Genomic DNA, 22,744 nt, shown 5'->3' with positions numbered 1-22,744 from the left:
CTACATACCCCCAGCCCTATTTTTTATTCTTATTTTGAAACAGGGTCTCACTGAGTTACAAAGGGCCTCACTTACGTAGCTGAGGTGTCCGCGAACCGCGATCCTCCTGTCTCCGCCTCCCAAATGCTAGGATTACAAGCATGTGCTACCACACCCAGCTTTGTTTCAAAATTTTAAAAACTGAAAAATAGGGCTGGGAGTATAGATCAGGGTCAGGAGTACAGAAAGCCAGGCATGGTGGCACACGCTTGTAAGCCCAGCATTTGAGATGCTGAGACAGGTGATCACGGTTCACGGACAGCCTCAGCTACTTAGTGAGGCCATCTGCAACTCGGTGAGACCCTGTTTCGAAATAAAGAATAAAAAATAGGTCTGAGAGAGTATAGCTTGGAGGTAGATTGCCCCTGGGTTCCATCCCCAGTACCACAAAAAAGAGAAAGAAAGAAAGAAGAAAAGAGAGAGAAAGAAAGGAAGGACGGATGAACGGACAGTGCTGGGGATGTAGCTCCAAGGCAGAATGCCTTGAGTTCACCCCCAGTTCCACAAAAAAATAAAAAAATCTGTATGTGATGCTCAGGATAGGTAGGGATGGAGTTAACAGATGTAATTAACTAGACATAGGTGGTAGTAAAAGACACAAGAATAGATTGACCAGAGAGAGTTGTTGAGTAATGAACCAAAGACAGACTCCTGGGGAATGATGATGTTTAAGGATTGCTCTGAGAAGACAAGTTATAGAAGATATTTTTTTTTTTTTTTTTTTTTTTTTTTTTGGTGGTACTGGGGGTGGAACCCAGAGGCTTTCTACCTCTGGGATATACTCCCAGACCTATTTTATATTTTATTTGGAAACAGGGTCTCAGTAAGTTGCTGAGGCTGGCTTTGAATCCGTGCGATCCTCCTGTTTCAGCCTCCCAAGCGCGGGGATTACAAGCGTGCGCCACCACGCCCGGCAAAGAAGAGAGTAATTTTTCAGAAGCATAGAGTATTTAAAAGAGAGCATTGGTTGCCCTGGAATGGATGTGACATTGGGTAGGTCATTGGTATCTAAAGAGCCCCAGTAGAGGACTGCTAGACAAGATGGCCACATATGGCACTTGGTCACTTTTGAATGGATAACAGAGTATTAGAGAATGGTTTTTGGAGAAGGTATAACACCACTCTTTTAAAAGATTATTTGTACAGGCAAAAATAATGTTGCTTATCAGGAACAATTTGGAAATACTTACACAAAGGAGTTGATTGGGTTTGGTTACAGGATTATATGTAGAAAGTTAGTAAAGACTTCAATATGGCTTGGCTTCAGCATACAAGTAGATACTAGTGCCATTCAAGGAGAGAGAACAGAAGAGGAGGTTGCTCCTTAGGATTATTGACTTCCAAGGGACTGCTCTTCCAAGTGCTAAAAGGTAGATCATTGAGCTACGTGACCTACAGCTGAAACTGTACTTCAGGACACTAATGGCATCTTTAAAACAATGTGCCTGTTTTAAAAATATTTTCCTTTTGTTAAAATATTTTTTTCACTTGCCTGGAATGAGAGTAAGTATTTTGATGGTGGCAGACATCTGAAAGAATAGCAGTTACAAAGAAAGAGCAGATAAACGAGGGTTGAGAAGCATAGAGAATGATGCTTATGAAGACAAAAATCTGTTAGAAGTGACTGGGGCACTGAGGTGCAAACGTAGTGGGCAGAAACATGAGGCCGAGCAAAAGTGTTAAGTCAGAGCTACGCATTTGTATCTGGGGGTCACTTGAATGAGGGTGATGCCTGTTGATACTTTGATAGTGAGTAAGTCTCAGGGAAGGACATTCGAGCCATCAGAATGAAGAGCGTCATGATCAGGGGAGGCCTTGGGAGAAAAGACGTGACTCTGCATGGTCTCCAGCCTCACCATCTGCTCAGGAGGGCCAATAAGAGCAAGAGTGAAAGGATTAAATTACTATGCATGCAGCATTTATAAGGTTAAACAGATAAGAAATGACCAAAGATGTCTTAAACTGTGTTGCTTAAGAAGTCTTTTTAAGACCAGTTTATTAGCCACCTTCTGTTCCATTAATCTGTTTTCAAGTAAATTGGTTTACAGAGTAATGGTATTGGCCAAAACCCAGCTTTACTAGTGAGAAATACAAGATTTACTTAATGCAAATGTATTTTTTACAGATCATTGTCAAGAGAAGTCATTTCAGTTTGGAAAGGATTTAGTTTTGTAGATTTATCTGAAATTAGATCTCTTCCTCTCAGTAACATAGTTTCCTGCATTTACTAGGAATGTTACAAGACAAACGAATGGAGATAGATAAACATAGCCTAAATATTGGTGATTACAATCGAACGGTCGGGAAAGGCCCTGGTTCTCGGCCTCAGATTTCCAAAGAGTCTTCCATGGAGCGCAATCCTTATTTTGATAAGGTAAAATTCTTTTTGGTTTCATCTCTGTGACTAATAAAACAATATACTTAAGAGCATAATTTTCACATTAATGTTTTAGAACATTATATGTATTATAAAATGTTATAATCCAATGCCAAATCCTATTAGTGGATTTGTAGTTTGTCCTATTTATGTCTCAATTTAGCATTGAGGTTGCATTTATATTTTCTCCTTAATCCCTAAAATATGTTTGGCTCTTTTTGTGTGCTCTAGAATTAACACTAATCTGATCTCTTCTGTTTTCTACCTGTTTCCTGTTGATGCTGGAATGTCATGTGACTTCTCTCCTGTTCCTGCAATGATTTCTCCCTTCCACTTGTTTGCTTGGCTGGTGTTGCACATCTTTCTGTCTGTCCAATCAGGATGGCATTGTAGCAGATGAATCCCAAAACATGCAGTTTATGTCCAGTCAAAGCATGAAGCTTCCCCCTTCAAATAGTGCACTACCTAACCAGGCCCTTGGCTCCATAGCAGGGCTGGGTATGCAAAACTTGAATTCTGTTAGACAGGTAAGTCCCGGTGTGTATTTTAGGCTCTTTGTTGAATGATTTGTATTAGCATTAAAATCTCTCTTACATATAGTTATCATTTAAATCAATTAGTAGGATGTGGTATTCAGATGTCTGTTCCTACAGAATCCCATTGTTACTCTGGTGTTTATTTTGACAGAATGGCAATCCCAGTATGTTTGGTGTTGGAAACACAGCAGCACAACCCCGGGGCATGCAGCAGCCTCCAGCACAACCTCTTAGTTCATCTCAGCCTAATCTCCGTGCTCAAGTGCCTCCTCCATTACTCTCCCCTCAGGTAAATAAGCTTCTGTGTAGTCTCCTCCTCTTACCTAGAGAATCTTGAGTAATTTCAGATTTGAATGGGATGACTACTCAAGCATCATATTTATTGGCATCTTTGAGATGCAGCAAGTTTTGTTTAGTAGAAAGGATGAAAAACAGAGTGGAGAATTATTTAAATAAAACACATGCCATTTTCTTCAAGATGTTCCGTGAAACATCTTGAGGGAAGGATAACAGCAAAGTAAAATTGGCTGATTGAAGATGCGTCTCTCATCTACCCCAAGAAAAAGTACACGTGAATGATAGCTTAATAAGACAAAAAGACACAGACCACTAGTGAACAGTCCACTATGTGATGTTGCTCTGTTGATAACCAAAACACAGTACATTTAGGTAGTCCCATTATTTTATCAACATTTATTAACTTGCTCTTGTGATCCTAAGGTTCCAGTTTCATTGCTGAAGTATGCACCAAGCAACGGTGGCCTGAATCCGCTCTTTGGCCCTCAACAGGTAGCCGTGCTGAACCAGCTATCCCAACTAAACCAGCTTTCTCAGATCTCCCAGTTACAGGTCAGTGGGTAGCAGTCTCATTTAGGGTACTTTTATGAATGTTCTCTCAGGGAAATGCTAGGCTCTGGGGAAGGAGTGCTGCAGGAAACAGAAGAGGCTCTTAGTCCTAGCCCACCTAGGGATGGACCGTGAACTCTGTCGACGAGTGTTTCAGGAAGGTGCAGGATACTTTGAGAGGGGGCCCAGACAAGTCCTGGATGGTGGTTGACGTGCAATGTTCAGAAAAGGTTTTCCTGATAATTGAGAGTTTAGAGTCCAAGAAAGAAGTGTTACTAGATGAAGTGGCCAAGCTGACCCCTAGCTCTGCAGGTCCTTGGGCAGTAGACATTCTGAAGTGTGCTGACATGTGATGCGTGACATTGACCACCTTTCATTGTCTTCCCACAGCGATTGCTAGCGCAGCAGCAAAGGGCGCAGAGTCAGAGAAGCGTGCCTTCTGGTAACCGGCAGCAGCAAGACCAGCAGGTAGAGAAGACCCTTCCACTTGCTATGCTGGCCTTTGTTTTAATAAATCTGTATCCCTTTCCATTCTAACAAGAGATTGGGAATATCACAGTATAATGAAGTATCTTATTCATTAAGTCTGCTGTTGACTCATGTTGCCCATGAGTCGTGTTAACTGTTGTGCTGTGGTTGTTCACCTTCCTGCTGACAAGGGAATGAAGAGGAAAGTGTAGGTGTCGGTAAAGACTCTCTTCCAGATCACTTTGTTGTTTTCAGGGTCGACCTCTTAGTGTGCAGCAGCAAATGATGCAACAGTCTCGTCAACTTGATCCAAACCTGTTGGTGAAGCAACAGACTCCTCCATCTCAGCAGCAGTCACTCCATCAGCCAGCCATGAAGTCTTTCCTTGACAATGTCATGCCCCACACTACACCGGAGCTGCAAAAAGGGCCATCACCAATAAATGCTTTCAGCAACTTTCCTATAGGTGGGTCTCTCCCTGGCCCAGCTACCCAGCTGGGATCTGGGCACCATAGGCATGCATCCTCTTTAGCTTTATACCTCTGTGCTTTCACCAAAGCTGTGCTGGTCTCTTAGAGCTATTCCTTTCAGAGTGTTGGTACATCCTCTCCTGAGGTTAGCCAGTCTCCGTGCTTCAGGGGAAGTTTCCCTCTATTCAAGAAAATCATTCTATATTGATTTGGATATTGGAGATTCAAACAGGGGTATTCTACCAATACCCCCAGCCCCATTTTATATACATACTTGTTCGTGTGTGTGTGCCAGGAATTGAACCCAGGGACATTCTACATCCAAGCTATACCCCCAGCCCTATTTTTTATTCTTTGTTTTGAAACGGGGTCTAATTAGGTTGCAGAGGGCCTCACTAAGTAGATGAGGCTGACCGCAAGCCTATGATACTGCTGTCAGCCTCCCAAGTACTTGGATTACAAGTGTGCACAACCACACCCACCAAATCTTACTAGTTTAAGTTAATAGTAACGAGGATGGAACCCAGGGGCATTCTACCTCTGAGCTACACCTCCAGCCCTATTTTTTTATTCTTTATTTTAAAACCGGGTCTCACTGAGTTGCAAGAGGCCTCACTAAACAGTAGCTGAGGTTGTCCACAAACCTGCGATCCTCCTCTCTCAGCCTCCCAAATGCTGGGATTACAAGCGTGCGCCACCACACCCAGCTCTACTTCAAGTTTTTTATTCATTTAAAGTATGTTAGAAGCCAGACATCAGCTGGGTGTGGTGGTGCACGCTTGTAATCCAAGCATTTGGGAGGCTGAGACAGGAGGATTGCCATTCGCGGACAGGCTCAGCTACTTAGTGAGGTCCTTTGCAACTCAGACCCTGTTTCAAAATAAAGAATAGGGCTGGGGGTGTAGCTCGGAGGTAGAATGCCCTTGGGTTCCATTCCCAGCATTGCAAAAAAAAAGCTGGACATGGTGGCATGGGCCTTTAGCTCACATGTCATAGCTTCTCCCTGGGTTCCTCCCCTGAGTTCCCAGGGCAGACACATTTCTTCATAGTGTGGAAATTTCATACTTGTGTGTTTTCTCCTTCCTGGGCTCTTTTTTTCTTATTCTCTTGATTTTGTTTTTCTTGTCTTTGCCTGAGTAAGTTTCTTGTAAACCAAGCCCTGTTGGTTGCAAGCTCAAGTCAATTGAAGACTGTTAGTTCACTAGCATGTTCTGGGCTCTGGGCAGAGTTTGGGGCTTGCCTCTGCCCTTGCTCTGGCATAAACTGCACTCATGAGTCCCTGGGATTGTTTACCATCTCTCTACATTTCTAGAAACATTTTTTTTGTCGGTTACCACTGTGGCTGAATACTGCAGAAGCCATTTAGTGGTTGACTAGGGACAACCACTGTAGTGGAAAAGAATTGCCGGTGCAACTAGAAGCTTTCGTTTCACCAGTGAGCACAAGTGGCTCTTGCTGTTTGATTGTGCACTTGGCACATGAAATGAAGCGGTGAAGAGAGAAGCCCTCAACGTAAGATTTCCTATCCTGGCGGCTTTTTAATGTAGGACACAAGCTCACACAAGTACCAGTACAGTTATTTAGAGCAAGCACACTACAACCTGTTGGCCAAATTTGGCTCACTGCCTGATTTTGTAAATAAAATTTGATTAGAACACAGCCATGCTCTTTCTTTAGCATAATCTGTGCTTGCTTTCAAGCTGCAATAGTAGAGTTGCATAGAGACATACGGACAAGCACTATGTGACCCATGAAACCTAATATACTATCTGAACCTTTATAGAAAAAAAATGTGCTAATTCTTGACCTAATCAGTGGGTATAAGAGCACAGATTTGGTTTATCTCTGTGAAAATGGGAGGGATTTTAGTGAATTCATTAAAGATTTTAGGTTTGGCATCCTAATATTACAAAAACTTTCATCACACCAAAGAATTAGCAATTAATAATTAATTTGACATTTTAGAATCTAAAGAACTAATGTGGAATATGTTAAAGATTTTGGCACCCACTAGAAAGTTTTTTTGTTTGTGTTATACTGGGGCTTGAACACGGACACTACCATTGAGCTACACCCCCTAGCCATTTTTATATTTTATTTTGAGCTAGAGTCTCACCAAGTTGCCCAGGCTGACCTTGAATTTGGGATTTTTCTGCTTTAGCCTTCCAGTTGATGGGATTTAGGCATGTGCCACCATGCCTGGCTTAAATCTCCCCCCCCCCATACTAGAAATGGAACCCAGGGAACATTTTACCTCCAAGCTAAACCCCCAGCCCTATTTTTTATTCTTTACTTTGAAACAGGGTCTCACTGAGTTGTGGAGGTCCTCACTAAGTAGCAGAAGCTGGCCACAAACCTGCAATCCTCCTGTCTTGGCCTCCCAAGTACTGGGATTACAAATGTGTGCCACCACATCAGGCTGTCTTTTTTCCCTCCCTCCCTCCCTTCCTTCCTTCCTTCCTTCCTTCCTTTTTCCCCGGAACTGGGGGTGTTGAACCACAGTATCTAGACTGAAACTTCTGACCTTTTTCCGAGAGAACCTTGGCTGGCCTGGCCTCATCAGCAAGGTTCGGGTATATTGTATCTTAGCATATGGGAGTCTCCCTCTTAAGTTTAATGGCTACATTAGATTAACAGGACATTTTTTACTTTTAAATGACAGCATACTTTGGCCAGTCAGCCAGGTGAAAACTATAGTTTATAGACAAAAGATAGCAACTGGATATGATCAAATAGTCTTAGTGTATGATACTTCTCAGAAGTATCTAAATAAATTTTATTGGACTTATAAACTTCATAATTTGGCCCCCTTAAAGGTTTTTTCTCTTATTGTGCCAAGATTTAAGCATAATCAAAATTATATGGAAGCCGGGTGTGGTGGCACACACTTGTAATCCCAGCATTTGGGAGGCTGAGACAGGAGGATCCAGGTTTGTGGACAGCCTCAGCTACTTAGTGAAGCCCTTTGCAACTCAGTGAGATCCTGTTTCAAAATAAAGAATAAAAAATTGGGCTGGGGGTATAGCTCGAAGGTAGAATGCCCCTGGGTTCCATCCCCAGTACCACAAAAAAGAAAAAATATATATGGAGAAATAAGTTTTCAAAAGAGTATAATTATACTATATTATAGTGTGTGTGTGTGTGTGTGTGTGTGTGTGTGTGTGTGTGTGTACTATATATAATACACACACTATAATTATAGTATCAACACTTAAGTATTTGGTATGTTGGAGTAGCTGCTTAGTATTTATTTGTATGTGTTGCTCTCTGGTAGCCTAGTCCCTGCCCTTTCTCCCAGCATTGTTTCTGTGACACCTTGGCCAGGAGCCCAGTGTGTCTATTCTGCCTGCCTTGCCTTTATTATGACTGCCATACTTGCAGGATGATATTTATTAAGCAACATTAAGTAGGATTGAAAACACTAAATCAGTTATGCCTGTTCCACTAAACAGACATAGAAATAGAAACGTTGTACCAGAAAGAAAATGCTGTATTTATAAGATTTCTTTTTAAATTTTGAAGGCTTGAACTCAAACTTGAATGTAAATATGGATATGAACAGTATTAAAGAGCCACAGTCAAGACTAAGGAAGTGGACTACAGTGGACAGCATTTCTGTGAACACATCTTTGGATCAAAACTCCAGCAAACATGGTATAAATCATATTCTTATGCTTTTCCTTAATAAAGTGATAAACCTATGGAATAGTAAATTTAGGCCTTTATATTACCTGTACATTCCAAGGCCAAATTATCTTAAAACCTTTTCTTTAAAACTTAACAAAAAGCCGGGCGTGGTGGCGCACACTTGTAATCCCAGCATTTGGGAGGCTAAGACCAGAGGATCGCAATTCATGAACAGCCGTAGCTACTTAGTGAGACCCTCCGCAACTCAGTGAGATCCTGTTTCAAAATAATTTAAAAAATAGGGCAGAGCCAGGCTTGGTGGCACATGCTTGTAATCCCCGCACTTGGGAGGCAGAGACAGGAGGATCGCGCAGGTTCGAAGCCAGCCTTGCTGGCTTAAGAGACCCTGTTTCCAAATAAAAATATAAAATAGGTCTGGGAGTGTAGCCCGGAGGTAGAAGGGTTTCCAGGAACCCCAGTACCACCAAAAAAAAAAAAAAAAAAATAGGGCAGGGGTGTAGCTCGGAGGTCAAATGCCTCTGGATTCCAGACCCGGAAAAAAAAAAAAAAAAAAAAAAAAACCTAACAAAAGTGCTTTTATTAATAATGAAGTCTTGGTTTTAGTAAGGGTCTTTCAGCTAGGCTTAGCGGCATATAATTCTAGTACTTGGGAGGCTGAGACAGAAGGATCACAGGGTCAAGGCTAGCCTCAGCAACCTAGCAAGACACTGTTTCAAAATAATAAGGCCTGGAGGTATAGCTCAGAGGTAGAATGCTTCTGGAGTCCATCCCCAGAACTAAAATAATAATAGCTAGATAATAGAAGAAACCAAGAAAGATACTTTTGTTCTTGTTTAAGCAGCCTTAAATATATATTCCTGTGGTTAGTCCCAAAAAGACATTTTTGTGGCTTTCCTTTGTTCTCCATTGAACTTTATCTTGAGACTTTGACTAAATTTGTTCAGGAGGTCAGTTCCCTAAACTGTATACATTGGTCTGTTTTTTTGGGTTTTTTTTTTTTTTCTTCGGTGGTGGTACTGGGGTTCCTGGAAGCCCTTCTACCTCCGGGCTACACTCCCAGACCTATTTTTACATTTTTATTTGGAAACAGGGTCTCCTAAGCCAGCGCATGCGGCTGGCTTCGAACCTGCGCGATCCTCCTGTCTCTGCCTCCCAAGCGCGGGGATTACAAGCGTGCGCCACCACGCCCGGCTTGGTCTGATATTTATCAGAAGATGTGGGTAAAATTGTCATGTAATGCAAGAACATTGGACCACAAATCAAACTGGCCTAAATTTAGCGGTGATTGGCCAATTCAAGGATGGGAATGGGAAGTTGAGGCAGTGCGGAAATGGCAAACTACACATGAGCCCTGAGTTGGAGACCTAGATCTGCTACTAATTAGCTTTGCTCTTATTACCTACTGGTAAATAACCATTCTTGATGTCTTTCATTTGTGAACTGTGAATCATAATGGGACCTGTTAGGAAATTTTGAGGATGAATCTCAAGTACTTAAGCACTGAACAGGGTTGGATATATAAGAATAGGTCTTAGCCATCATTATTATTACTGCCTTCATTGTCACCTCATGAGATGCCCTACCAAAAAATTTCTCCAGGTAAATCGATTGCCACATAAACCTACCAAATAAATTTCACATTCTATTTTTCTGATGTTCTTCTCCCTTAAAATAATCAATAGAATACACTTTTATTCTACCTACCAAAGTGTCAGTGAAGAAGCCAGAGAAGGAAGGGAATGGACATGTCGGAGACGCCGAGGCAAGACTGTAGGTCAGGGCCCTCCAGTGAGTTGACAGGAGCTCCTGTCACAGGCCAGCTCTGCCACCCGAGGACCTGGCCTGGGACAGGCGGCTTGACAGCAGCCACAGGAATGAAGAAGGCTGGGGTGGCACGGGCGCTCTCCTGTGCTTTGCCAGGAGATCCTTCCCCCATCTCACATTCCACATGGATGGACGAGACATTGCCTTTCCCATCTTCCTTGTCATTCTTCCCATGCTGATAAACACCTCTTCTCATCATCAGATTATCACTACTAGAAACCTGAGACATTCTTTCTCTGGAGTTTATTGAGATAGGATGTAGGTATCATACAGTTTAGTGACGTTCAGCGTGCCAGAGAGCATATCCATGGTCAGCTTTTAAACATTCTCATTACCCCTTAGTGGCCACATTCTCCTTTCTTTCCCAGTCGTAAGCAAACTCTAGTCTACATTTTGTTTTCTATAGATTTGTCTGTACTAGCCATGAAAAGAAGAAAAGGATATTGGTTTGTTTCCATTGCATAGATAGTGACTTGTAGGTGGAGGGTTCCCTGGATTCCTGAGTGGCCCTCCTGGCCTCTTGTGGTGTTGCCAACGTTGATTCCTGCCTTGACAGGTTCTCATTCCTCCTTTTCAGCTCCTCATTCACCTCCAAAACCTGAGTTTCCAGCAGAGAGCTCAATGGCCTACTTCTCAACTTAGCCAAAATGCAAGCGTTTTAATGATTTAGAAATCACTTTGTATTTTTATCCTGTTCACTTAATGATGGATGTTGTCATATTCTTGAAATGAAATCCACGGTGGTCATTTTCAGACTATCTTCAAATGAGTGTTCAAATATCAAAATGTAAAAAAGAGTTCAAAGTATTTGAGGTCTGTCAGCACAGAACTCTCTTGAAGCTTCTCATAACGTATAGGACGCAGTTTGGAACCCACATGTCCAGTGGAAAGCTTTTTTATCATATTTGAGAAACCATACAGTTTTTTGTTTGGTTTGGTTTGGTTTGGTTGTGGTAGTACTAGAGATTGAACACAGGGGCATTCTTCCTCCAAGCTATATCCCTATTACTTTTTATTTTTGGTTTTGAAACAGGCTTTCTCACCAATTTGCTATGAGTTTCACCAGGTTGCGAAGGCTGTCCTTGAACCTACTGTCTCAGCCTCCCAACTACTGCGGTTACAGGCATGCACCACCACCATGCCCAGCTAGACACGTGCTTGATAGAATATTCTGCTTTCATTTCCCTGTGCTCACTCTCTTCTTAGGTGCTATTTCAAGTGGTTTCAGGCTGGAAGAGTCTCCATTTGTTCCCTATGACTTTATGAACAGCAGTACTTCACCAGCCAGTCCTCCAGGTTCCATAGGAGACGGCTGGCCACGTGCCAAATCGCCTAACGGCTCTAGCAGTGTTAATTGGCCGCCAGGTAAGATGTGGACGGCCTCTTTCACGAGACCACATTTTCACTAGAGTTTCATTACGTGGTGAGCCCATTTCTGTGTTTGGACTGCTTTATGCTGTCAGATGGGATGGGGTACAGGAATGATGAAGGAAAAGGGTGTGAAGCTGGACAGATGCAAGTGTTGCATGCAGTGCTTTCTGCTCCATGCAGTGAAGGTCAGCTGAGTTCACCGTAGCATGAAGGTGCTGCAGCAGGGGGCTCGGTGGTCTGTTAGGTCCTGCTGGGTTGTTGGAGCTTGTGTGATTTGTCACAAAGAACTTTATAATGTTACCACTCAAAAATATGTAAACTAAAGAAATTGCTTCAGTTATAAAAACTTGGAAGTTACTCATAAAGAGTAGGTTATATCGTACTAAAATTGTATTAACCACACCAAGGGTATTAGTATCAATTGGAGAATATCTGATAACTGTACACAGGGTTTAGGAGTGAGAGCTATATGTATTTATAGTAAAGGATTTTAAAGTGATGACTAAGCCTTGAACTATTCTTAAATTCCTGCTTTCAGAATTTCGCCCTGGTGAACCATGGAAAGGTTATCCAAACATTGACCCCGAAACTGACCCTTACGTCACTCCTGGCAGTGTCATAAACAATCTTTCAATTAATACTGTGCGGGAAGTTGACCACCTCAGGGACAGGAACAGTGGTACGTAGGAGCATGAGTTGGTGTCTGTGTGATGTTCAGCAGCACGGTTTAGCACACAGGGGGTGGTGCGTGGAGGGAAAGGCATCAAGTGTTCCTGTGTGTTTGTATTGTTTTGAGTCTCACTATGATGTGTAATGACATTGCACCAGCTGGGCGTGGTGGCACACACTTGTAATCCCAGTAGCTGGGATGCTGAGACAGGAGGATCACAGGTTTTCGGTCAGCCTCAGATTCTTAGTGAGACTCTGTTTTAAAATAAAAATATAGGGCGTAGGTGGGCATGGCGGCTTATGCTTGTAATCCCAGCACTTGGGAGGCTGAGACTGGAGGATCTCACGGGTTCAAAGCCAGTCTCAGCTACTTAGTGAGATCCTGTTTCCAAATAAGTACAAAATGGGTCTGGAGCCGGGCGTGATGGGGCACGCTTGTAATCCCAGCGCTTGGGAGGCTGAGACAGGAGGATCACGTGGGTTTGAAGCCAGCCTCAGCTACTTAGGCTCTCAGCAACTTAGTGAGACCCTGTTTCCAAATAAAATACAAAATAGATCTGGGAGTGTAGCCCAAAGCTAGAAAGCCTCTGGGTTCCATCCCCAGTACCACAAGAAAAAAAAAGTACATTAAGTACATCAGTGCTAAACAAAATAAATTCTAAAAACCACTTTAAAAAATCAAAATAGAGCTGGGAGTGTATATCAGAGGTAAAATGTCCCTGGGTTCAATCTCCAGTACCACAAAAAAATTAATAATAATAATAACATTGCACCAATAAAAGTATAAAATAAACAAGAAGAAAAAGAGGCTTGCTCAAGCATGTGTGGTGGTGCACACCAGTAATCCTGGCACTTGGGAAGCTGAAACAGTAGGATCACAGTTTCTAGATCCTCACACATAACTGTTTCAGAACAAAAAAGTAAAATAGGGTTAGGGGTAGAGCTCAGAAGTAGAATGCCCCCGCTGGGTTTAGTCCCCAGTATCACAATCACAACGAAGAAAGAAAGAAAAAGAATGGATCAAAGTAGTTGTGAAACTTCCAGCACTCAAAGTTCCTCGAGCACCTGACCTCCAATAGTCACCAGCATGAGACCGCGGCCCTCCATTTTCTCTTGAGTGACTATGTACACTGTTAAGTGATGAGGGTTTATCATCACTTGATTAGTTTAATAAGTTAGCGCCAAAGAACAGCAAATATTTGCTTTCTAGTTTTTTCAGCAACTGAGCTCTGTTCTTTTCATGAGTTTATGCACTGAGTAGGGAAGGGCTTTCATCTTGAGGAGCAGGTCAGGTTTTCTTCAGTTCTCAGAAAATGAAAGCAAAACCCCTTTTAGGGTCACTGCAGCCCAGATGTACTGTTCTAATGAGTTAACAAGTAAAATCACCTGTTACCTACCATGCGATTATTATTTACCACAAGGCTTTTACATAGATTCCATCCATGATTTTGTGTTAGAAGAAAGGTGAATAAAATTGAAACTTTGTGGAGGGATATCATACAGGGGACTGAACTCAGGGACATTCTTACCTCCAGCTACACTCCCAAACCTATTTTATTTTTTGTTGTGAAACAGTCTCGCTAAGTTGCTGAGAGTCTCACTACTTGATGAAGCTCTCCTTTATCCTGCAATCCTCCTGTTTCAGCTTCTCAAGTACTAGGATTATAGGTGTTCACCACCATGTCCAGCTGAAAATGAAACTTTTTTTTTTTTTTTTGGTGGTACTAGGGGTGGAATCCAGCGGCATCTACCTCTAGGCTACACTCCCAGACCTATTTTATACTTTATTTGGAAACAGGGTCTCACTAAGTTGTTGAGAGCCTCACTAAGTAGCTGAGGCTAGCTTAAGAGACCCTGTTCCCAAATTTTAAAAAAATGTATAAAAATAGGTCTGGGAGCGTAGCCCAGAAGTAGAAAGCTTTCCAGGAAACCCAGTACCACCAAAAAAAACTAAAAATAAAAAACAACCTGAAAGATATTTACTCTTCTTTTTTCAGCAATCCTGCGAAATTAAACTGGGGGCTTTATGCTAGGCAAGCACTGTACCATTAAGCTTGTCACCAACCCCCAAAGTATCTTGTTTTTATAAAATATACCCTCCCGAGCCAGGTATGATAGATAGCACGTCTGTAAACCCAAGTTCACAGCCAGCTTCAGCAACTTAGTGAGGCCCTGTTTCCAAATAAAAATAAATAAATAAAAGGACAGGGGTGTGGCTTGGAAGTCAAAACAAAACCCTTCCCAGCTGGATGGTGGTGTATTAACAGAATCCAGGAGGCTGGGACTGAGGAGGAGAAACACAAGCTCGAGACCAGCTAGACGAGTTGGGGTATCAGATTTGATAGGTGAAGTATAGTAGCAGTGTTTTGAGTGAAAGAATCATATTTGAAGAGGAGAAATCTGACAGTGGTAAGCAGCAGAGGGCTCGGAGGAGACCACCAGTTAAGGACTGTCAGTGACTGAATGGTGGTCAGGTCTAGGGCTCAACTTGAGAAAAGGAGGTAAAAGTGGAAAGAATGAGGCTGCTGCAGAGCGACAGCCAGCAAGAGCACACTGTTGTGCGGAAAGAAGGGAGGGCGGCCTCAGGCGCCATCTGTTCTTTCCTGTGGCTTAGCTGTGCTGATTCCTCTGGGTGGCATTCCTTATGTTGAAGCTTCATGTCCCGTGCTCTGGTGGCTAACTGGACTCTCTCCACGCAGGGTCATCCTCATCCTTGAACACCACGCTGCCTTCAACTAGTGCCTGGTCATCCATTCGTGCCTCCAACTACAACGTTCCCCTCAGCAGTACAGCACAAAGCACTTCAGGTGGGCCTCTGAGAATGGGGTGCGGTCACCGCCTTCATCTCTTGTTTTTGTCTCCCTTTCTTCACTAACTCTTATATATTTTATTTGGAAACAGGGTCTTACTAAGTATCTGAGGCCGGCTTCCAACCCGTGCGATCCTCCTGTCTCAGCCTCCCAAGCACAGGGATTACAAGTGTGCGCCACCACGCCCGGCTGAGACTTACGTTTCTGACCCAAAAGATGTGTAGCATCCTTTGTTCCTTTGTAAATTTGTTGTGCCCACCAGTCATCTGCTGAGGTACTCGGCTTTCACTAGACCGCTCTCACCCAGGGCATCTGCGAGCGCCTTTGCTCACTAGTGAAATGTGACTTGATCCAGAGCACTTCTGCGCTGTCTGCAGTGAAGGACTCTTTATTTTCTAATCCTGCACAGACTGATGCGCCTGTAAAAAGACTACACATGAACTCTGAACTTGTTCATGGTTTGTCACAGTGCTGTCAGAGTTTATAAACCCTGGCTCTGAATTTCAGTGGTGGTTCTGTCACTGCCAGTAATAAACTGTGTGCCAGTCTTCCACCCCCTTCTCAGAAGCACTGACATGACAGACGTGCGCTTTGTAAGTTGGGCAGAAGAGGTGTCAGCTTTTCCAACGCGCTCCACCCCTCGTGGTTGTACCATGGTTTGAGTTTACTGTGTGCCTGATCCCTGCACACACCCTCATGCCCCACTGTTCTAAAGCAGCACGCACCAGGAATCCAGCTTTTTCCCTCAGTCTTGTGTTTTTAAAAGCCAGAAGCAGCTTATGTTTGAATCTTGGCTCTGCATTGGACCCACAGGCAATCCCTTATCTATCCAGTCCTTGTGTGGGTGTCAGGGTTAGACACCCAGTGCTCAGTGCAGAGGCAGCAGCGAGGGCAGCTGCTGGCGCTCCCAGAGTTGGGCTGCTTTTACAGTCGTTTTTCCAATGAGTAATTGGCCTCACTCTAAAGTTTATTTAATGGACTCTGGCTTTGAGTGGCATGGTGAAGGTTATTAAGATAAGGGGTTCATGGTTACTACTTGAACAGCAACTCAAAGTGTGTTTTGTGTTTTGGTATCCATTAGACTGCAGTTTTGTACACTGGCCTAAGAATCTCATAGCTACTGAAATTATTAATAACAGATAAATGTTACTAGTATTTGAGGGGAGAAAGAAGTTTCCTTTGGGCTTTTTGTTTTTCTTCTTTATCAGTTTAGTTTGATTTTTTTATTGTTGTTTTATAACATTTGTTTTTACTGGACGGTGGATGTTAATCATTAAATTCTCTGCTTTTTCTCCTCATCTTTGAGCAGCCAGAAATAGTGATTCCAAATTGACATGGTCTCCTGGTTCAGTTACAAACACCTCTCTGGCTCATGAGCTGTGGAAGGTCCCTTTGCCACCTAAAAACATCACTGCTCCGTCCCGCCCACCTCCGGGACTGACCGGTCAGAAGCCACCCTTGTCTACGTGGGATAACTCTCCCCTTCGTGTAGGTGGAGGATGGGGAAACTCTGATGCCAGATATACCCCAGGTAGGAGGAAACACCTAAGGGTGGTTTGGGGTGGTTTACTCGCAGAACACTTAGCAGCACCCACAGTCAGGTTTAACAGATTCAAATAATGGACTGTTGCATTACCCTCTGTAAGACGGGATGAGAACTCAAAGACATGACGGCCGGTGCACCACCATTCACTGCACTTGTGGGGTTTTTTGTTGTTTTGTTGTTTTGTTGTTGTTTGTTTTTTTGTGGGTCTGAAAATGGAACCCAGGAGCATTCTACCTCCGAGCTACATCCCCTGCCCTATTTTTTATTCTTTATTTTGAAACCGGGTCTCACTGAGTTGCAGAGGGCCTCACTGAGTAGCTGAGGCTGTCCACGAACCGCGATCCTCCGTTCTCAGCTTCCCGAATGCTGGGATTACAAGCGTGCGCCACCACGCCCGGCTTTGTGTGTCTTTAGGAGTCTTTACCAGGGGCACACAGCACTCGGTGGGAGTCGATGGAATGGGCATCCCTTTCTTTCACAAGCTCCTCAAGAGTGCATCTTACAGCGCATGGTAACTTCCTGCTCAGGCAGGCTTGCAGAAGACCACGGTGCAAGTACAAGGAGCCTCTGTTTGCCCCGGGGGTGGGGGGGGGCAGCCTGCTGGCCTGGAAGAGCCGGTTGTGAGTGATAGTCCATTGAGAGTGAGGAACCTGCTGTTACTAAGTCCGCAGAGCGACGCACAGACCAGACCGGCCCGGGAGAACAGTAGGGTGGCTCCCTAACTCTGCTCTTCCTATAAATGACTGGCCCTGGATTTCAACAGGCCTTGTGTCCCTGTCTATGTTCCTCTACCCCCTGCTCCCGACACACTGTTTTAACTCAGAACTCTAGCACTTCTTCCAGTAAATAGTCTTATCCTTCATTCTATCTGCCAGCAAACACTACTAAACTCTCATCTCTGAGCTGAACACAAATAATAAAACTTCATTAGCATTTTCTGATTACTAGGTGATTTCTGCAATAAAATTTGTGGCATTATTAGGGAAATGTTTTATTAATCACTTGAAAACACTTGTGGCCATTCTTTTTTTTGGGGGGTGGGGGTTGGTCTGGGGAATGAACCCAGGGGCATTTGACCTCCAAGCTACACCCCCTGCCCTATTTTTTATTCTTTATTTTGAAACCGGGTCTCACTGAGTTGCAAAGGGCCTCACTAAGTAGCTGAGGCTGTCCGTGAACCGCGATTCTCCAGGTCTCAGCCTCCCAAATGCTGGGATTACAAGCGTGCGCCACCATGACCCGCTCACATGTGGCCATTCTAAGGTACTAACTGCAACTTCTCCCAAGAGTGAGGTGCAGGTGATGGAAGTGGCCAGGGCTCCGAAGGAGACCTGGTGGAGTTGTGTAGGAGCAGGGAGCCTGGAGGAGTGAGCAGAGGAGGGGCAACCGCTGCCAGGCTCAGAGACCCCAGGGCATGCGAGGGGCAGAGCAAGGGTCTGTTCAGAGTGAGTAGGCACGAGCTACCTTGGGGACTGTCTTCCCAAGCTATGCTGAGCATTTGTGAGGCGCCATCAAGTAGTTGCAGAGGAGGTGGGGTGAGGGTCTCGCTGGTGAGTATAAGCTCCTTTGCTGAGGGGATGGAACTCCCACAGTCGCCAATGTCAGGTGGTTGTGAGCTCTCAATCTCTTTAAAGCTGTGCTCTCTTGAGGGCGATGCCTGCAATCATCAGACCATAGTGCAGGCATGTGCTGAGGCCTTCCCCAGCTGGCACCATTCTGAAATAGTTTTCGCTTCACAAAGGGATGTGGGGTTTTATAGCTGAGCTGGCATGGCTGGAGTGAGCATGTGCTCTGGGCCCAGGATAAAAGACCCCAGGAGTAGACTACGTAGGGAGGTGGTCAGCAGAGAAGGAAGCCCAAAGTGCTTCTCTGCGAGGGGCTGGAGTTTGGACTGAGCTTGTATTAACCTTTTGTTCAGGCCACAGCCTCTGGAAACTGATGCGTTCTTTTTCTCTATTTAGGCTCCAGTTGGGGCGAGAGCAGCTCAGGGAGAATAACGAATTGGCTCGTTCTGAAGAACCTCACACCTCAGGTACGGGCACTGGGCATGCCGTCCCAGGAAGGCTGAGTGTGGGACAGGTGATGGGCAGGCCAGGGGCTGCGATGGTTCCTGTGTGTGATGTTCAGTGAGGGTCCAAGGTCTCACCCAACACAGATTCTGTGGGGCTGAGCCAGGGCTGCATTCAGCTGAGGGTGTGTACGTGGATCGGTGCGGCACTGTCAGGACCCACTCCCCCCATCTTGGCTTGAGCATTTTCCCATCCCTTAGGCCCTCCCATCTTTGTCCTCCTCCAGAAGCAATGCCTCAGTGGGTCTACCCTCAGTGTGGGGAAGGAGAGACACGGGGTCATGGCTGGGGTGGTGGCTCACTGAGAAATTGGGGTCCAGGAGGCTCGGGGGCACTGTATCTCATGTGAGAGAAAGCCCAGGCTGCAGCTGGGACCACCTGCCCATGGCCCGCGCCGCCGCCCCTCTCTGTGCTTCCCTTTGCAGATCGATGGCTCAACTCTGCGTACCCTGTGCATGCAGCATGGCCCGCTGATCACATTCCACCTGAACCTCCCGCACGGAAACGCTCTGGTCCGCTACAGTTCAAAGGAAGAGGTAGTGAAGGCACAAAAGTCTCTGCACATGTGAGTCCACCTGGGGCCCGACTGCGGGGGCAGGGGCGGGGCCAGCCAGGGACTGCAGGGAACAGCCCTGTGCCAGGCATGGTGGCACTCACCTGTAATCCCAATGCTTGGGCACCTCAGGTAGATTGTAGGTTCGAGGACCGCCTCAGCAAGTAGAGAGACTCTCAGTAACCTAGCAAGACCTGTTTCCAAACAAAAAATTAAGAGCTGGGAGTATAGCTTGGAGGTAGAGTGCACCCAGGCTCAATCGCCAGTACCATACAAGACCTTGGAGTGGGATACCCCTGCTACTTGCAAGGCTAAGGCAGAAAGCTCCTTGAGCTCAAGAGAGCAGCTTGGGCAACAGTCTAAAAAAACAAAGAGCCCTGGAAAATCCCTTGCCTTGCCATGGGAAACAGACCTGGTCTTGACACCCACAGAAGAGCTCCTGGAGGAGGCCCCAGAGAGCCAGAGCTGCAGCCCGCGCTGCCTCCAGGCAGGTGCTCATGGCGGGCGGGATGGCAGCCTGAGGGTGTCCCCGCCGCTTGCTTCTCTAGCAGGGCAGGTGCACCACACGCTGGGGTTGGCAAGGCCACCAGTCCGGCAGGCCGCTCACACTGTGCTTCTCCTCTAGGTGTGTACTGGGGAACACTACTATTCTTGCTGAGTTTGCCAGTGAAGAGGAGATCAGTCGTTTCTTTGCACAAAGTCAGTCTCTGACCCCTTCTCCTGGCTGGCAGTCTCTCGGGTCCAGCCAGAGCCGGCTGGGCTCCCTCGACTGTTCCCACTCATTCTCCAGCCGGACCGATCTCAATCACTGGAGTGGTGCTGGGCTGTCGGGAGCTAACTGTGGAGACCTTCACGGCACTTCCCTCTGGGGGACCCCACACTATTCCACAAGCTTGTGGGGTCCCCCAAGCAGCAGCGACCCCCGGGGAATTAGCAGCCCATCCCCCATTAACGCTTTTCTTTCTGTTGACCACCTGGGTGGGGGTGGAGAGTCCATGTGACAGTGTAGACGTAGACTCACAAACTGTGACCTCAGACGCGAAAGAAAGGAGCCTTGACGGGCTCGCCGCCTGCAGCCGGGGCCACCTGTGGGAACAGCTGTTCTCTGCACATTTTCCACTTTGTTTTCCCCAAAACATATCAGTTTGAATACTTGAATCATGCAGGCCAATATTATAATGTGAAAAGGTATCTATCTATTTACACTCCCAAGTAGCGCCATACATGCTAGCCGCATAGAATGAGCTCAGTTGTGTGTACTCATCATGTTTAGCCTTTGGATTCTCCTCTTCTCCTCCTCATTCTTTCTGTGTTTTTCTTTTCCCTGCCCCTCTTTTCTCTTTTTTTTGCGAAACCGTTTTTTGGGCTGATAATGTATGAGCTTTTACCTTTGCACTGAATGATGCTCCCTCCGTCTAATCGGCAATATGGGGGGACAGCTGTTCCAGTGTAAATGTTTACTCAAGGATGTTCTTAAAGGTGTGCGCTCTCTACTATGCCTTGATGTTGCCTACCTTGTTGTGGTATCGTGGAGTTTAGAAGATCAAGTTATGATACTGACTTAGGATTATTAATGAAAGTATTGCACCAGTTTTTTCATGTTGTAAAACTAAAGAATTTCGCTCTGCAGTTTGAAAAACTGTGGCCACAGCTGTGATTTGCAGCCCACCTGCCACCCAGGACGGGCCCTGCACTTTGAATAGGCTTTCCATTTTGTTTTGAAGGTTCTCACGTTGAACCTTCTTGTTTACAGATTTTTTTGTTTGTTTTTTGAGAAAAAAAAATGTTTACTCTTCCATCATTTAAAAAAATTTAAAAGACAAAAAAAAATGGAGGATGATTTAAAAGATGCTTTCTATCTCTGGGAAAAGGAGCAGCATTTGGCCATGTTCTTTTGTTTTTCTATTCCTGTCCTAAATCAAAGAGCATGGTTCTCAGGAAAACCAGTTCCCCAGTAAAAAAATCTCCTTGTAGTTTCTTATAGGAAAAAAAGAAAAATCCCCAACTTTTAGCACTGATACTACGTATTGCTCTGTTAAAGAATTTTCTCTGCCAAAAAAAAAGGAAAAAAAAAAAACGCTTAAAGCTGGAGTTTGACATTCTGCTTTCAGATGCTGTCTTTTTATTAGTGAGTGATGATGGTTTGCTAATAATCAATAGGTAATAATTTTGTAATCCCATCAAGTGGCTCTATATGTTTCTGCTCTCGTGACTGTGTTAATGTTTAACTGTTGTACCTTAAAGCCGAAATCAGTAACTATGCATACTGTAACCAAGGTATTGGGCTTACAGAGTTGTTTGTTGTATAAAGAAAATTTTAAATGTTGTTGCAAACTAACAAGTTACATCATTTTAAAATTTCTTTCCTCCCCCTTTTTTTGCCCACAAATGGTATTATAAAGCTTGCTTAGTCAAAGAAGAGAGACTAAACAAGGGTAAAACTTTTAACAGTACAGAATTTGCCATCATTTCATTGCCTTGATTCTAACTGTTTGTGTCCTAAGATGCAAAAGAAGTCAGTGGCTTTTAACTGTTTACAAATAGAATGTGATTGTAAAATGTACAGTTTGGTTGTGTTTGAATTATGAGATTTCTTCAGATATAATAAACCATGACTTTTTGGCTGCTCACCATTAAATGTCTCTTTTTTGTGAATTTATTTGTAGGCTCTCTTTTATAATGAACGTTTCAAAGTTGCTGTGTATGAGGGTTCTCATAGAGCAACCGATTAAAAAAATCTAAGCAAATATTTGAATATTTTATCCGAACTTATCCACAATTTCACCCTGAAATAATGTGAGATCAATGGGAAACTGTAGCTTGCTCCTTCCTACCCTCTTTGAGCATCTTTGGGATCTTGTTGCTCAAAAACTCCTCTGTGACTTCATCCTCCCCACCATTTGTGCCCATCTCAAGCCTCAGCAAGAGACCGTTGGAACATGAAGCTTAATGACTTGCCCGTGTGCTAGTGCTACACTCTCATACCTCTGTTACACGGTGAGAAATGCCACAGCCTGGACCGGCCTTTTCTTCCCCTCCTGGCCCTGGCTCCCCGCCGCAGGAGCCCCGGGCAGAACCTGTGTGTACTTCAGTGTACGACTGCAAACCGTGTTCCTGCTTGCCAGGTGTGAGCTGACGAAGTCGGACACCTTACTATAAGCAAATGTTGTTCAGTGCATTCAGTGTATATTGACTTCCATACTGGTTTTTCCAAAAACCAAAGGTAGCTTTGAAAAACCACGTCTGGAGATGTTTGAAACTAACGTTAAGCTGATGATGACCTTTGGGGCTTTGAGTAGTATATATTGACTTCATAACTGCGTTCATTGTATTGTTCAAGTGTTTGGGAGGTTTTTGCGCTTGTTATGTGGAAATAAAAGTGTTTGATTTTTAAAAACTTGAAAGTGGTTTTGAGTTTTACCTAGTCCTCTAGTAGTAACAGTTCCATTCCATACGTGACGCTCACTCCGGGGTCTTCCTAGATCCAGCCCACTGCCAGTGCCTCCATCTGGGCCATCT

The 22,744-nt window shown here is 44.5% G+C and overlaps 1 protein-coding gene across 1 annotated transcript in view; it reads left to right on the top strand.

Annotated features, from left to right (window-relative positions):
• The window catches only part of TNRC6A (trinucleotide repeat containing adaptor 6A), a gene marked incomplete at both ends in the record, with an annotated part of 168,240 nt that extends 148,014 nt beyond the window's left edge, over positions 1-20,226 (top strand). The window contains 14 exons of the mRNA XM_080703922.1: positions 2,271-2,413; positions 2,797-2,943; positions 3,104-3,241; positions 3,673-3,801; positions 4,189-4,266; positions 4,522-4,732; positions 8,259-8,390; positions 11,415-11,573; positions 12,118-12,258; positions 14,948-15,055; positions 16,368-16,589; positions 18,566-18,636; positions 19,098-19,237; positions 19,851-20,226. Of these exons, the coding sequence (XP_080560048.1) occupies positions 2,271-2,413; positions 2,797-2,943; positions 3,104-3,241; positions 3,673-3,801; positions 4,189-4,266; positions 4,522-4,732; positions 8,259-8,390; positions 11,415-11,573; positions 12,118-12,258; positions 14,948-15,055; positions 16,368-16,589; positions 18,566-18,636; positions 19,098-19,237; positions 19,851-20,226 (2,195 nt within the window). The remainder of the gene's footprint in view (positions 1-2,270; positions 2,414-2,796; positions 2,944-3,103; positions 3,242-3,672; positions 3,802-4,188; positions 4,267-4,521; positions 4,733-8,258; positions 8,391-11,414; positions 11,574-12,117; positions 12,259-14,947; positions 15,056-16,367; positions 16,590-18,565; positions 18,637-19,097; positions 19,238-19,850) is intronic.
• Positions 20,227-22,744: the final 2,518 nt, after the last annotated feature.

Source organism: Muscardinus avellanarius, assembly GCF_963383645.1.
Source record: "Muscardinus avellanarius genome assembly, chromosome: 10".
Lineage (NCBI taxonomy): Eukaryota > Metazoa > Chordata > Mammalia > Rodentia > Gliridae > Muscardinus > Muscardinus avellanarius.
This window is presented reverse-complemented; position numbering and strand designations above follow the sequence as displayed.